Raw genomic sequence first — 17,670 nt, 5'->3', positions numbered from 1 at the left:
CTGTATAATACAAACAAATTATGTATTCTCACGTGAATGTCAAAAGCGAACATCATTACAAATATATACATTTTTATTTGATTCTAAATAAAATAGTCTTGCTTTCGATGAGGAGATAGTGAATATGATATTATCATTGTGTTGTAAAGCAAATGACATACACTTTCGACAATTACAAAACAATTAAAACAGAATTAAATGTGTAGGAATTTATTGAGTGCAAAGTAAATGTCTTAAAGTGTCAACGAGTGTAGAGACTGTTCTCGAAGCAAGAAAGGGTGGAACGTTTCAGAGTTAGATATAGTTGGATCTGATTGGTTAATTTTTCTATTGATTTGCACGTTTTTAACACGTGTAAAACTCATCCATACTCGAGCTGGACAAGATCCAAGATGAGTAATTCGGAATATATTTAAAATATTTTAAATCATTAACAAGTCTCATTTAAATTACTAAATCAGGAAATATTGAAAAGAGTTTTGTAATATGAGAATGGGAAATTCTTTGGGAAAATAGTGTATAAATACTTGTAGATTCTGTGAAAAAGTAAGTCGGTGAATAAACGTTTCGAAGCTCCCAAACTGTTGTCGTCATTTCTCACTATAACAATTGATTGATTCTGGCATACAGCATATATATGTATATCAGTTTGTGAGGTACCTGTGTACAAAGTGTAAAACCGGACGGGTAAAATTCTCACATGTAAGGGAAATGGAAGATAAAAATAAGTCATATAAATGTCACACCAAAAGAGAATTGAGTAAAACACCGTTTACCGTTTACCGTTGTACATGTATATCTGCATGGTTTAAACAAATCATGTTTTGTAATGTGGATGTCAACAGCGAACACTATAACAAATTGAAAATTTTCATTTTATTTTAAATAAAACAATTTTGTATTTGATGAAGAGATGGTGATTAGTATATTATCATTGAATGATTCTGGCATACAGCAATGTACTCCCAAGGTCACGGTTTGGGGAGCTGGCGTGTCTGCGTGAGTCGTGTTATCATTCATGTCATTAAGGCGACCTAGTTTTGGTGTATGTTTGAGATCTAAATACCACAATGATTCTGTTAAACAAAATTATACAGATTAGATATAGCAGTCAAGTCACTCACCAGGGCACTGTCCTGGGAAGCATAACTCAGTTTGTCTGTCATCTCCAGGGCAAGGTTTACCGGTGCCAACAGGTGCTGGGTTATCACATACACGTGAGCGGGACCTCAGACCCTGACCGCAGGACAAGGAACACGAACTCCATGATCCCCAGATACCCCAATTCCCATCTGCAAATAGATAAGATTCAATAAGCGGAAACGTTACAGAACATGTGTTTGATATCTCCACCATCCCAAGGTCCCGTTTGTAAGTGTTTTTATCATTTTTAGAGATTTTTACAAATGATGCGCAGTAGCATGTTACAATCAATTTGAGCTCTAAACGTATCGTGTTTAAAATTGGAATTGGAATATTTACTTTGACATGTGGCTATCACCATTTGCTTTGTCACCCACCTTAACTCCCGCCCACAAAAAAAGAAAGAAAGAAAGAAAGAAAGAAAGAAAGAAAAAGGAACAACGGCGTTAACAAAAGAGGGAAAACATTTATTTGATGAGGCCCATACCAGTGTTCTTACAAGTTACGAAAAGTACATCAAAATGCATCGTTATTTCATATTTTCTTCCTTGACGCGAGGGAGGGGGTGCTGCAAAGGTGGGGGTATTTTGATCCCCCCCCCCCTTATCCTGTCAGACAAGCAGATAAGACCTCCACCATTATAAAATACACGCCCCACAACTAGACTTACCTGGGTCATATTCACATACAAAATTAAACTTGCGGCTACAGGGGTATTCGTGAAAACCTTGGGTTCCCCAAACCTGTAACAGTATACAATCTTCTTCCACAGAGTTTCGTATGTTTGCCGGTTGACCACTAGCCCATAGATTACTGGCAACGCTGACACCCCTCGAATACCATATCCAGTTATTCTTTCCATTGGTGTCCCTACCACCCAACCAAACTTCAGGACCTCCAAAAAGACGATTAGAAACTAATAACTTTTTTATAAATTAATACCATTTAATACTGAAACTCAGACATGGTATCTGTATAATTAGAACAAAACATTGTGATTTCATTGATCAAAACTAATGATTACTTAACAACGTTGATGTCGTCAGCATTTATGATTAAATATTTCGGTGCGTACATAGGTAGCACCAGGACAGCGTAGTATTTAAGGAGTTTCCTCATATTATGTTTTTTTTTCAATCTGTGCAGATTTCGCGCATGAGTAGTTTTTTATGATATTGACTAAATTAAAACAGACAATAAAATATGTGTTTCATCCCTTTATTTCCGCATGTGTAAGAAAATAAACGATATAGAATATCAAATCACATGGCAAATTGTGGGCAATCTACCCAATCTATGGAAAATCCAAGATGACGGCATTTCAAGAGACATTTGAATAAATACAATACTTTCAACATTTATATCTATTTCTTTTGAATTGGATGTGCATCTACATTGAATTTGGCTAACTGATGCAAAGAAGTATACGTGTAATTTTCGAAATAGGTGTACATTTTATAAAATCCTTTATACTTTTTTATCTAAAATTTACGTAAGACTTCCAGTTCATTCCTATATAAAATCATTAAAAAGCATCCTTGCCTGAAAAGCATTCTTCTGTCAGAATTTGGCAAAATTCCCATATAAATCAAAGTAATAAATATGATGTTTCGGAAGGCTAACTCTACATAAAACTAACTTGATAATCCCCAATTTTTTTCAGATTTTTACTCACGCGGTGAGCACACATTGTCTAACAATTTCTATCAAACCCGTTAGGGCAGAAATGGTGTGTCAGACATATGACAGAGCCTCCATATATAAACACAATGGACAAAAGAAGTATCACACCCTGAATCAGAGTAATCAAATAATAATTAAATAATCAATAATCAAAGTAGACAGATCGTGAGCAGTTATAATGCATGGTCTACATTTTTGTGAAATTTGATGTTAATAAAATGATACCAGGAGGATCATACCACTCCCCCAAAGTATTGGTTCAGTAGGGGTGACATTTCTATTGTACATTGTGTGTATACGCACTGCAATAGGGAAGTACACGTATACTGCATTATGTATACAATAAATATTATGTAAGTAATAACGGACGGCCATTGGGCACTTCTTACAATCTGATTACCTAAACAATCTCCCCATTTGAGATCTGTTGCATAGTTAGAAGTTGTAGCACACCATGGTTTGTCATGTGCACGACTGGTGCAAATCGTGTATACTGTACCCTTAAAATTAAAAGGTAAGACACACGGAGCACCATTGCTGTTCCCACCAGTTGTCTTAGCAACAGAACCTAAAAAAACAGGATAAGGTTGAACATGAGGGTTAATCTTCCGAAGACTTGCAAACAACAAAGTTGCTTAACTTTAACGAAAATATGACTTTGCCTCTCCAAATCGAATTATTACTTCATAAAAGTGTATTTCATGTAGCATACTTTGCGTTAGATATGCACACTGTACACGCATACTAGACGCAATATGTGTTAAACCATTGTCTTCTTATCATGTAAAGCACATGTAATATCTTATAGGGTTACAATAGAAATGCACTCATACACACACATACACACACACAAACACACACACACACACACACACACACACACACACACACACACACATATATATATATATATATATATATATATATATATATATATATATATATATATGCTGGTCTTTTATATAATGCTTAACATACTAAACAGTATCGCTTTGTCGCTTAGCCTAGAATACATTTGCCATCTAATGTCTTTACAGCGCTCATGTACTGTCCGTTTATCCCTCTTCGTGCGGCGTCTGTTATGCCCCTATTTCACACAGACCACGAATCCCACGAATGGCCATGGATTGACAAATTTCAGGATTCGTGGTTGAATCGTAATCAGTTCGTGACGTTCTTAACAGATTCGTATATAAGCGTAGTCATTTATTGCAATTCTTGATCAATCGGGAATTCGTGGCAAAAAATTTGAGCTGTTCAAAATTTTGGCCACAAGCTCCCGATTCCCAAAAATCGTAGTGAATTTCTGGACAATATCTGTGCGATTCCAGCCGAATCCAACGAATATTCGTAACACTATCGCACCTGTATCGTAACTGAATCGTAGATCGTGTCGAATTAGACCAGAAAATTGGCAAAATCTCACGATTCCAGCCGAATCCCACGAACATTCGTAACACTATCGTACCTGTATCGTAACTGAATCGTAGATCGTGTCGAATTAGACCAGAAAATTGGCAAAATCTCACGAATCCTCACGAATCCTGAAATTTGTCAATTCCTGGCGATTCGTGGGATTCGTGGTCTGTGTGAAATAGGGATATTAGTTATTAGGCTGTGGACGTTCGAAATCGTTATGATTTGCTGCTTTATACATCATCTATGATTTTGTCAAGCTGTTACTTTTGGCAAATTTTGAAAATCGTAAGCCCGTAAAGGGCATTACACAATTCCTGTACGGCCGAATTGAGGCGATCAAAATGTTCTTGAACTCTTCCCTTTCCACCTTCTCTGAAATCGTAGGGGGTTGGAAAAATAATGTATCGATCTGCAAAGTAGCCAAAAGGGATCGAGTCTAGAAGGGTTCGGTACGATCACTTCAAATGGACCTACCGATTTCCCGTATGTGGAAAAAAACGTACATCACCCACACTTAAAGCATCGGTCACATCCGGTCGTACGGGCTCTTACGGGCTGTTTGCGTCCAAATCTCACGTCCCACGCAAGTCCTTCTTGCGAAATTTGGAGTTCGCAGACCGCCCGTAAGCAGGTACGGAAGATGTTGGACAAAAGATTCTACGAATAGCCTGCGAACAGCAAGGTCGCAATTGTAACTTGCTCCCCTCGAACGGAGTTAGCAATAGAGACACGCGTTGTGCAAGCAATGAAGCAATGAAGGCGCACGCCCTCACAACTAACGAACAAAGTCGAGAGCACACCGGAAATGCCTCGCACGTGCGTCACCCCCACGCCTGCTGTATAAAAGGCGTGCTCACGACGCACGCTCGTGTCCTTACAATGAACGTTGACTGTGTAACGTGTACAAGAATTTTCAAAATGTTCAATTTTTCTCAATTGAGTTTCTAATATGCCTCCAAACGGCAAGAGAAAGAAGCTTACATAGTAAAAAAAGGGAGGAGGAAGAAGAAAAAAGAGGAGAACAAGAAGCAAAACTGACGTACGCCGTGTGAGGCAAGTGTGAAGCAAAACTGACGCAAAAGGGCACTACTTTCGTCGTGCGTTGCAGTGGTGAGTGTGTGCCACGTACACAGGAAAAAAGACAAACTCGAGAAATGAGTACAATTTCCACTGACATCGCTCCTTGCAATTAGCGTCCCTGCTTGAAAGGACATCTCATGTGGCCTTTGCGACTCGCAAGGCAGACTTTACCTTTACGACCTCCACGGCCTCCGCAATACCCAAAAATCGCAGGGGACGTACGATCTGGAAATTCGTGCGTCCGGCTATGACCGAGGCTTAATGCAAGCGTACTTGCCACAGCTTGTAGCCACTTACTATTAAAAAAAAACCTACATAAAATCGTATACAAGTTCATTGTGCGGCACCAGTGACAAATGTAATCTATTTTCTTTTTACCTCCATTTCTTTTAAGATAACCGATGAATAAGTCTCTTTTCGGCACAGTATCTATTACGGCCAAATGGGCTCCTTCACTCAAACACTTGCGGCGGGAATCTTCCCATGTTAGGGCGCTCTTGTCAATGCGCATACAGTATGATCCTACAGGTTCGTAACGGCTAGGACAAGTAAACGCCGCGAAACTTGATATCAGACTGCATGCAAAAAACAGTCCCAGGGATATGACCAAAGTTAAGTGCTTCATTGAGAAAATAACAGAAACCATATACTGGTGCAGAGAGCTACATTCAGTGGGAGGTCTACTGTCTAATTTAGGGCAAGGGAGCTTTTTATATCCATATCTGACCCAGCCGACTGTCTGTCTGATCTTTGTAACTCGGTTATTTACTTTATACTGAGTGTCATAAGATTTTAAACAAACCTATCTCAGACTAATGATAACGAGCATTAAGGGAGGAATATTATTGCCAAACGAGTTGTTAACATTTTTCAATTCCAATTTAAAACAATAATTGTCATGCGCGCATTAATATGAAAATGGAATCAATAGCAGCATTAAAGTCCGGTTGCTTAGGGCAAAAAAATGGCCAAATCGTGACACAGCGGATAAAAGCACCAAATTTTGCATGTAGGTACCTTTTGACATACTTAATCAAATTAGAGCCGTAGCCCACGGAAAAAATTTACCGTTTGCCAAAAAATCCAAAATGGCCGCCAATTTGTGAAATTTTGAAGAAATATATACATATCTATGTTGATTTTTATCAAATTAAGTATTTTCTCAATGTTTTCCACATCCTTATTACCCATATTATGCATATGTGTCAGATAACAAACTAGTGTCCTTGGACGTATTGAAAAATCCAAGATGGCCGCCGTATGGCATAGGAATACTAGAACATGTACAAGGGTTTTCAACTAACTAATGCCAACTAGGAAGATGCATTGCCCACTATCTAATAAATTTTGTTTCTTATTACACAAATAATATATTTGTGGTGAGTAACTATAACCTTTATTCACAGGCAATTCGAGAAAAATCCAAGATGGCCCCCATATCAAAGGAATACTAGCATACACATAGGGCTTCTTCTGCCATGGAGATATAATATTAATTGATAAATTAGGTTTGTTTCTGAGTATTTTCCACATCTTATTAATTAACATAAAACATATGTGATGAGAATGTTATGTGTAGCCTTTTTGAAAACAAAACAAAACAGATTGGCTGCCATTAGCCATAGAAGGTGGGGTTCAGTTAATACCTGCGAGAGATAGGCTTACAAATAAAATGAAGCTGAATTCAGATGTTATTCTGTTTTTTTAGTATTATTATTATCCCATGATACATATCTGTTAGGTAATTAATGTCCATATTTTATCATTTTGGGGGAATCCAAGATGGCCTTCTTTTCCCCATAGGGAAACTGGTGCATTAGATTTTATAGGCACTTCTAAGGCAAATGAGGGTAATCATGATATTTTTTTCAAAATACTTAAGGGTATACACTTGTTACCCACCAGATAGATATCTAAAAGTCCAAAAAGAAAGTGGGAAATACCGAGAAAAAAAATTCATTTTATATTGAACCCAATGTTTCTCTGGCAGTAGTTGACTGTACTATTCCTATTGTGAATTGCAGCAATCTTGAATTTTCTCAAATACGCAAGATGCACACTTGCTACACACCAGATTTATAAAGAGAAAGGTTAATAAGGATGTCAACATGTTTAAACATCAAACGGCTTTATTTTATGTTGGAATCAATGTCTGAACTGTTAATTGACACCTATGTGCATTTGAATGATATATTCCTATGACAACTGGTAGCTATCTTGGGTTTTCTCCGAATAATACTCAAGGATACATACACTTTCAAAACACACAGAGTCTTTCATAAGGATAAATAGGACCCAAAGTTCACTACATTTAAATCGTACTCAGTGTATCTCTAGCATTATTTGATTATGTGTTCGAATATTCTGATGACAAAAGGCAGACATCTTGAATTTTTTCAGAATACCCAAAGATACACACATGCTACAGACCAGGTATACATCATAGGGGTAATAATAAATGGAATGAAAAACATAAATTATTTTTAAAACAAACCCATGGAAATGTAATTGTATAATGAACCATATGCCTCTCTAGCAGCAATTAAAACCCACCCATTAGTACTCCTATGTTAAATTGTAGGTATCTTTTTCTCAGAATATCCAAGGATGCACACTATTTACCCACCAGATATATATCATAGGACTAATAAGGATGGGCAAAACTTGATAAGCAAACACAAATTCACCCTGGTAGTAGATGAAAAGCCATGGATGTGCAGTTGTAATTCCAGTAGTATTCCTATGGCCAGTGACGGCCATCTTGGGTTTTCTCAAAATGATCAAATATGCACATTTATTACCTGCTAGATATGTATCACAGTGTAATAATAATGTGTAAAACACTAAAAAAAAAAAATAAACTGAATTTGATAGTGAATTATCTGGCATTAGTTCCAACCCTTTGTAATACTAGAAGTATTCCTATTATATATGACGGCCATCTTGGATTTTCTCAAAATGCCCAAGAATACTGTTAGTGACTCACCACATACATATTGTGTGGGTAGAAAGGATGTGGAAAACACTCAGAAACCAGCTTAATTTGATAGTGAAAAACTAATCTTACCAGTTGCCCTTAGTTGAATCACCCGTATACTAGAATTCCTGTGGCAAATGGCCGCCATCTTGGATTTTCCAAAATGCCCAAGATCACTTCGTAGTTACTCACCACAAACATATTATGTGGGTAACAAAGATCTGAGAAACAGACTTAATTTGATAGTGGACAACGTATCGTTCTAGCTGGAAATAGTTGTGTACTAGTATTCCTATGGCTGTTTCTATGGCAAATGACAGCCATCTTGGATTTTTCAAAAAGTCCAAGGGAACTTGTTTGCTATCTGACATATATATGAATGAAATGGGTAATAAGGGTGTGGAAACCTCTGAGAAAATAATTTATTTGATAAAAATCAACATAGGTATGTACATATTTCTAAAGAATTCAATAAATTGGCGGCCATTTTGGATTTTTTTGGCCAAACGGTAATTTTTTTCCGTGGGCTACGGCTCTAATTTGATTTAGAATGTCAAAAGGTACCCACATGCAAAATTTGGTGCTTTTATCCGCCGTGTCACGATTTTTTTCTTAAGCCACCGGACTATTATTGATGCACGTCGCACGTCTTTATGGCGTAGACAGGGACCTGTTAATAACTGGCATGAACTAATAGATACGTTTAAAAATGACATAGAAAGGCAAATTAAAGATAACTTTTCATGTCGTCAAAGCAAGTATCTTAACATGTTTACATGTAATACTTCAACAGTAGCGGCGAGCATTGGGAGAAAAAAGCGAGAGTAAATATACAACAAAGACATGTTTCCAATTTTGGCAGTTGTTGTTTTGTTTTAAAAAAAGGTATTTTTAACAAAGCGATTGATGATGAGCCATTAATGACAGAATGGAGAAAAAAACTGTTAACATCATGGAAGACTCTTCTCACCCAGCATCATCACATTTTATGTTTTTAACAAGCAGTAATAAACTCCTAACTTTTAAAGGCAGTAAAAGCTTTTTAAACAGCTTCCATCCGAGTGCAGTGACACATTTTAATTTGATCTCTAAACAAAAGTCTCAATTCTTCTATTGTATTACTGTATTCCGTATATGATCAAACTTGCTCCAAAAGGAAAATGATTTCCGAATTTTATAATTGGCTATATAAACTCTTTTCTTACAATCGCAAATCTTATTTTATTTTAGCAAAAAAAAAAAAAATTGTTGACACTTTTGCCATTTAACCAACTAAAGGTGCAACTGAATCTTTGGGTCGAAGTGCACAAATGAACGGTCTAGTTTCCCAGCAGGGGGCGCCTTTCCACAGAAACGCTCCACTCTTCCCGCTTAATTCGATGCAATCGGTAAGGGAGCGCGCGGACGGATATCCAGCTGCCCAGATGGTGTAACCACCACCGCCACCACCCAGCTTGGTGCCGCCATTGTTCAAAGAATTGCTGGTACTTGCACTATCATCACCTGGTAGGACAATAATATTGGCTTTATATTGTACGTCTCACTAAGGATTGTTATTTTAATATTAAATTATCATAGAATAAGTTCATTGAGCTAACTGATGACGGGATAACGTGCGCATGAGCATATAGTTTAAAACAGAGGTGCAGTACTAATATTTGTCATATAATATATTATTATTATTATAATAAAAAATATCTGTATGTTGATTATTTTGACAGGCTTTTAATTTTATCAATTCGTTTATACGTTGGCACTCTTAGGTCCCATTTCCATAGACACAATCGGCCTTACGTAGGTCGATCCAAATGTCCCTGAGTGCAGCCAGCTTAACAGATTAAAGAAAGAAAAAAGAAAGAAAATCTGGTGATTGAGCGAGTAGTTTGGAACAACAGGATGCGTGTCGTTCATTTAAGCTGATTGCACTTAGCGAGAGTCCCCGCAGAGTTGGATCGATCTACGTTGACCGATGATGTGTATGGGAATGTGGCATTACATATTCCTCACTGTGTAAATAATATTTACCTATCCAATATGCTGCAGCTGCAGACAAGAACCTGACGATGTTCTGGTATTCGTATCTGTTCTTTACTGTCATCAGGTGAGACAGTGGAGACAGCGAGGTACACGCCTTCATGGACAGGAAATAATTGTATACCTCTGTCTTTGGGTCGGAGATGTACAGACACAAGCTGTCAGTGACCTCAGTGAACCCATCAGGACAGAGTTTGGCTGTAAACGGTTAAAATGATCAGAAAATGAAAACAGAACAGAAAGGACACAAAACAAAATACATAAAACACCCTAGTTTTCATTTTACAGTTGACGTATTGTATATTTCGAATCATATATAACCAAATTGCAATCCACATGTAATTCTGAAAAATAAAGCTGACTTGCTTAAGTAATTTTCTGTATATCAAAATACAAACACTGTACACATACCTGGACAAGGCTGACCTTTGCATGTTTCAACCTCAACTAATTGTCCCGGACAGTCCTTGCCACCATTGGATGGAGGTGGACTATTACACGCCCTGTGTCTTGTCCTGTTGCCCTGACCACAGGTTTTACTGCATGTTGACCAGTGTGTCCAGACACTCCAGGCTCCGTCCACTGTAATGGAAGCAAAGTGATATATGGTTCTGTTGTCCATGCAGTTCCATGAACAATTAAGGAAAAGGAAAGCCACGTAAACCGCGAGTGTCACAATAAAGGGAAATTCATCAATGTACAATGTACGATATATATACCGATGATGTCTATGGGAATGCGGCCTTATATAGCGAATAAACACAAAGCAAAAAAACACAAAACACCTAGTTTACGTTTTACGGTTGACGTCATGTATATGTCAAAGGCCCCAATCAAATCTAGTCCTATGCATATAAAGCCTAGACCCCCTGTTGATTACACCCTGGCTGGGCCCATTCTTTAAGGTGTCTCTGCATTGTTAACAGCATAATGGGCAAGTTAATTGACCAAGTTAATTGGCCAAGCTGCCAGTTTGTTTGTTTGGCGTGTGCAGGGGATGTCTCAGATCGAGGCAGATAATATTTATTATGATACTTACAGGTACTAACAAATGAGACATAGTTGTATTTCATTACCTGTGATTTGTAAAATACATCTGAGGATGATACTTTAAAATATGTTTAATGTTTAAAGAAAAGATCTGTAGATTGATTTAGTAACATTTACTAAAGATATGTTAAATTAAAGATGGGCTCCATTTGTTAGTGTGTTATTTTGATTATCCAGATTTTATACAGATTATAGGAAAAATTCTGCCCATTAATGTTTTGTTGATCTTTTGGGAAAATGTCTGCATTTTCTGAAAGATAGATTACAAAGAAAAGTGCGAATTTATAGCAAAACTTTGCTCTATTTGCAGGCACAGCTATAAAAAAAAAACTCCGTAAAATTATAATATAATATTTTTATTTACATCATAATCTATGCCAGGTTTGAACACTGATAAAGTCGATTCATTAGGATACTAATACTAATACTAATAAGGTCTGAAATATATCTTTCAGAAAATGCAGACATTTCCCAAAAGATCAACAAAATATTAATGGGCAGAATTTTTCCTATAATCTGTATAAAATCTGGATTGGGGCCTTTGACATATATTTCAAATCGTATATATATAGCCAAATTGTAATCTACATGTAATTCTGACAAATAAAGCTGACTTGCTTAATAGTTTTCTATATATATATAAAAAAAAAAAAAAAAAAAAAAAAAAAAAAATGGACACATACCTTGACACGGCTGACCCTTGCAAGTTTCGACCTGAACTAATTGTCCTCGGCAGTCCTTGCCACCATTGGTCGGAGGTGGACTATTACACGCCCTGTGTCTTGTCCTGTTGCCCTGACCACAGGTTTTACTGCATGTTGACCAGTGTGTCCAGACACTCCAGGCTCCGTCCACTATAATGGAAGCAAAGTGATATATGCTTCTGTTGTCCATGCAGTTCCATGAAAAATTAAGGAAAAGAAAGCCACGTACCTGTAAACCGCGAATGTCACGACAAAGGGAAATTGATCAATGTAAAATGTACGGTATATATACATGTATATATCAGTTTGTAAGGTACCTGTGTACCAAATGTAAAACAAGATGGGTAAAAATTTCTCATACATGTATAAAGGAAATATAGGTCATGTAAATGTCACACCAAAAGATAATTTAGTAAAAACACCGTTTACCGTTGTGTATGTTTACCTGCACGGTTTAAACAAATGTTATTTTGTAACGTGAATGTCAAAAAACGAACACTATTACAAATTGAAAATTTTCATTTTATTTTAAATAAAACAATTTTGTATTTGATGAAGAGATAGTGAATAGTATATTATCATTGAATGATTCTGGCATACAGCAATGTACTCCCAAGGTCACGGTTTGGGGAGCTGGCGTGTCTGCGTGAGTCGTGTTATCATTTACATGTATGTCTTTAAGGTGACCTAGTTTTGGTGTATGATTGAGACCTAAATAACACACTGATTCTGTCAAACAAAATAATACAGATTAGATATAGCAGTCAAGTCACTCACCAGGGCACTGTCCTGGGAAGCATAACTCAGTTTGTCTGTCAGCTCCAGGGCAGGGTTTACCGGCACCAACAGGTGCTGGATTATCACATACACGAGTACGTGACCTCAGACCTTGAGAACCGCACGTAACACTGCATGATCCCCATGATCCCCAGGCTCCCCAAACTCCATTTACTGAAAGTGAGTTTTTTCATTAAAAAATTAATACAAATGATGCGCAATTGCATGTCACAACCAATTTGAGCTGTAAACTTTGTTTTACTATGACATGCGGTCAATAACCATTTGCTTTGTCACGCACCTTAACCCCTCCCCCCCCCAAAAAAAAAAAAAAAAAAAAAACATATAAGTGTTCTTTCAAGTTACGAAAAGTACAGCAAAATGCATAGTTATTTCATCTTTTCTTCCTTGATGCGAAGGATGGTGGGTGCTGCAAAGACGGAGACATTTTAACCCACTTCATCCTAAGACTAGCAAAGAAGTGCAGATAAGACTTCCCCACACTTATTAAGTATGCGGCACATAACAATACTTACCTGGGTCATATTCACATGCAAGATACAAAGAGAGGTCGCATGGGTAATCACTCACAGCGACGCCTTTGTGAAATAACATTGCACAATCTTCCTGAACATTGTTATAGTTGTTTGGTTGACCACTTTTCCACATATAGCTGGCAATGCTGACACCGGTCGAGTACCATATCCAGTTATTTTTTCCATTGGTGTCCTTACCATCCAACCAAACTGCCGGACCTCCAGAAAGACAATTACACAACGTTTATTAAATTGATATCATACTGTCATTACAACAGAACATTTCATCCATCATCATCCCAGCGGTTTAAAACTGACTATAACCAATTTTAACAGATTTTTGAGCTTCCCACTGTCTAGTATGCATGTGTGCGTGAATGATCACGCGCTGGCGTGTGTGTAAGTGTGTATGTGTGTGTGTGTGTAAAGAACAAGCCCAATAGCAGAAAAACTGTTCCTAGGACCTTACTGGTTTATACTTGTACAATGTATAACACACTGAAACAATATATAAAAGTCACTTACTTCCATATCTTTTAAGAAAATTGATGAATAAATCTCTTTTGGTCACAGTATCGATCACAGGCAAGTGAGCCCCGTCACTCATACACCTGTGACGGGCATCGTTCCATGAGAGGTAGCTCCCATCGTAGTACATACAATATGATCCTACAGATACGTAACGGTCAGGGCAAGAAAATGCCGCAGAGCTTGACGTCAGTTGACACGAACACATCAGCCACAAATCTATGACCAAATATATGAGCTGCATTGTGAAAATAAGATGAACCCATATACTAATACAGATATATATTCAGTGGGACCCGTCTACTACCTAAGTAGGACAGGGGAGCTTTTTTATATCCATATCAGGCCCAGCCGACTTACTGACCCCTTGTTGCTTGTGTGTTTACCTTCCATGACAACCTGTATTGGGCTAATGATAGCAAGCACTTAGGCAGAAGTATGTTATTGTCCAACGGTATGTAATTATTTTCCATACCAGAAATGTGTCGATAGGTATTCTTAAAAATAATGACCTCACATTTATAAGGAAACCTGCATATAGCATCAATGATCAACACAAAATAATTATAATAATAATTTTGATTAAGATAGTTTTCGTATAGGTAAGAGTGGAAATGTCAACGCCATGTATGAGCTTTGGGTCTATTTTAATCAAATAAAATTCATTTGTAATTTTCCATAACATGAAATACAAGTGAACACTAAAACATGACCTAATGAAGATGATAATTTAGTTAATTAACTTTAGGAGATGTGAACTAACACTTGCCTAATAAAGAAATATGGAATATCAGATTGTAGAATGGGAGAGTTTTAGATGGCATCCAAAGTCAAACGACGATGGAGACCATAATATTTAAATGGAAAGTAGGAGACAGCATGTAAACGTCTTGGTGGACGTTGTCACTGTAATACTACCAAGCCCTGGTTGCGTTTAGTGGAATTGATCTTCAGCCATAATATTCTGTGGTGTGAATTAATTAAGTGAAACAATGGCATGTAGTTAACATACAGCCACAATGTTACATTAATTATACCTTTATTTATTACGCTTGTCAGTCGGTTAGTGGTTTGATCATATATAATTTTATTAAGTGCATATCTATAAGTAATTTCTGCAAATTTATCGTCTATTTATTTGATTGATGCCATCTGCAGAAATAAAGGATACTAATGAATACTAAGGACAAGCTTTAGGCCTATGGTTAACGTCCTTAGCAACTTCTTCATGACAATCGTAATGCTAAACGTAAGTCATGAGTTTTTTTCTGAACCGTTGATCGTGTAAATAAAACAAAGTCCAGATAGTTTTCTGTGATTAATGAGATTGTTTGTTCTGTCGTTAATGGCGCCAATTGTTTCATAGAAACAGGCGTTATTGTGTTCGCTGTTGTTGAATTTATTAACCTTTAGCTCACGTCAGCAAGGCAACATTTCTATGAAAGTGAGGAAGCTGACTTTTGGACACAAGTAAAACTATAGTCACAGCAATGAAGTGGGAAATGCTCTGGCTGGTAGCCCTTTGTGTTCTTGGTAAGTAGGCATAAATAACTGTGTACTAGTGTGCTGCAAAGTGACCTTGTTACATTCTTGTAATAGTTATCAATGCAATATTCAGTAAGATATTTAGAGAGGGTTTATTCAAAGTTCGTCGTGAAATTATCGACCTTGCAGTGTCAATTTTCCTCTCCGGATATCCATTGTCCATGTGATCGTCACTTCTGTCTAGATAGATTCAAGCCTCAACTTGCAAAAAGGGAGAAAGGACACATAAAGCGACTTACCTGTAGGCTCTAATTCGTTACATTGAAACGAACATAGATTATTTAACTGCCCATTATGTTTTATTGAAGCAACGCTTTTCTGCCAAGCAAGAAGTACCCCTGCTACCTTTTCTTTACCAGCATGGGCATTTTGCATCCAACAGTTTTTTTTTTCAGTTTCCTTGCGTATAGGAACTACGCGCGCAGCTAGAAGCAGGAGCGCCTACTTCCGGAAATTATCCAACACGCGCTTGGTCAACATCACGGAAGAAGTGCCCAATGTCTCACGAACTGACTGCTCACTATCTTGCCTCTCCGGACCTTCATGCACAGCCTTTAACTACAAAGCTGATGGAAGCATCTGTGAAATCTGCAGTGTTTCTGATGGAAAGTATGTGGAGGCGCTGGGGTGGGATGTAAGTGTTTCTGAGCGATTTCGTGAAATTACACTGACTAATTACTAGTTTTAAATTGCATTTAAGGATATTAAACGAAAGTGGTCTCTACCATTTTATCTCTGTACATAAACAGAAACATCGTTAATGACACGGTGATGTCAGGTGTTACTTTTGACAAGCACATACTGACTCAGTGGAAGGTCAAAAGTACCTTAACCAATTACCTTAATTAAGGCATTTCTGCAAACATTATTGCAGGCCTACCCAACTACAAGACTCGGCACCGAATGATCCTGAATTCACCGGTAATTCGGACCACACTACCCGTTTTCAAGGTGTGTATCAGTACGCATTTCACAGAATCAGACGCGACACCGCTCTTGCCTAGTACGCGATGTGAGAGTGACGATTCTCAGCGGGCTTGAAAAGCATTGCATCACCAAATTTGTTCAGGGTATGATACTGTGTAATGCGTACTGACTCACACCTTGAAAACGGGTAGTGTGGTTTGATCTACCGGTGAATTTAGGATCATTCGGTGCCGAGTCTGGTAGTTAGGTAGACCTGAATTGTGCATAAAATAAAATAAAATTAGATAAAGCTAAGTGCAAGACATATTCAAGACACACAAGCATTGCTCTTTTTCAGATTTGGGCTACAGATCCAACGGCTCTACAAGTTTTAGCCTGATTCTAAACTTGACTACTACATCTTCAAAGGCATGTGTTATTCTTCACAAGCAAAGGAATTTCCATTATAATTATTTACTGGAGTTTTCGTGTACATTCCCTTTTGATACGATAACTTATATTTGTTGCCGAAATGATGACAATCCACATGGAATATTTTTCAAACCTATTTAAATCGCCCATGAACTTATATACGCTTGAATATAAAGTACCATTTACACCATTTCTAAAAAAAGATTGTATATGTACATTGTATTTGAAAGGTAACCGCTACCATTCAAATGGCAGTAATGGACAGTTAATGGGATAATAACTGTTCGTTTTTGCTAAAAAATCAATTTTCCTGGAGTAAACAGCAAATTTCCCATACTAACCGATGGCTAACGAACCCATTTCTAAATTCAAATTTAGTCCCTGTTTTTTAAAGTTTGCTATATATTCACCAAGCCTCAATTTAATGGGTAATTCCAGAAGTCGGCGAAGCTGTGAGTGACATCAGTGAAGCACACATTGTATCTAGTATTTCTTACTGTTTTGTATCACCTTTAATGGATGATAATTCATTGCAGTATTGGATAACATAATAGTAGAAAAAAGCAAAATAATAGGGTACAAGGTTAGTTCGAATTATGCAAATATCAAACAGAATATTTGCGTCACAGACGTGACTCAGGGAGCCACTTACTTTGAAACTATTCTTGTCAGCTTATTTCGTATAATTCATGTCCATTTCGCCACCGAGGTTTGCTTACACTTTTGAATCTAAGTGATTTGTTTTCAGATGGTGTTATTTATTTATTTTTTATTTTTGGTCACATATCAGGCCACTGGCATCGGACACTTTTCAGCAAATGTTCCAATCACTAGTTATAGTAGCATAAATGAAGAG

At 37.3% G+C, this 17,670-nt stretch overlaps 2 protein-coding genes across 2 annotated transcripts; both read right to left on the bottom strand.

Moving 5' to 3' along the window:
- Nucleotides 1-1,045: 1,045 nt before the first annotated feature.
- On the bottom strand, nt 1,046-5,872 carry LOC106151767 (thrombospondin-1). The gene is made up of 4 exons (XM_087015824.1): nt 5,704-5,872; nt 3,227-3,394; nt 1,814-2,038; nt 1,046-1,292 (listed from the first exon to the last, which is right to left on the bottom strand). The coding sequence occupies exons 1-4, from the start codon at nt 5,834-5,836 to the stop codon at nt 1,117-1,119; spliced, it is 702 nt and encodes a 233-aa protein (XP_086871950.1). The 5' UTR covers nt 5,837-5,872; the 3' UTR covers nt 1,046-1,116.
- A 3,655-nt stretch (nt 5,873-9,527) lies between these two features.
- Nucleotides 9,528-14,327, bottom strand: LOC147761363 (uncharacterized). The gene is made up of 7 exons (XM_087015823.1): nt 13,929-14,327; nt 13,404-13,622; nt 12,868-13,032; nt 12,070-12,240; nt 10,748-10,918; nt 10,328-10,534; nt 9,528-9,805 (listed from the first exon to the last, which is right to left on the bottom strand). The coding sequence occupies exons 1-7, from the start codon at nt 14,173-14,175 to the stop codon at nt 9,567-9,569; spliced, it is 1,419 nt and encodes a 472-aa protein (XP_086871949.1). The 5' UTR covers nt 14,176-14,327; the 3' UTR covers nt 9,528-9,566.
- Nucleotides 14,328-17,670: the final 3,343 nt, after the last annotated feature.

This window comes from Lingula anatina, chromosome 6 (genome assembly GCF_051362555.1).
Source record: "Lingula anatina isolate TDL-2025a chromosome 6, LinAna3.0, whole genome shotgun sequence".
Classification (NCBI taxonomy): domain Eukaryota; kingdom Metazoa; phylum Brachiopoda; class Lingulata; order Lingulida; family Lingulidae; genus Lingula; species Lingula anatina.
The sequence above is the reverse complement of the archived record's forward strand: the minus strand, read 5'-3'. Positions and strand labels throughout refer to the sequence as shown.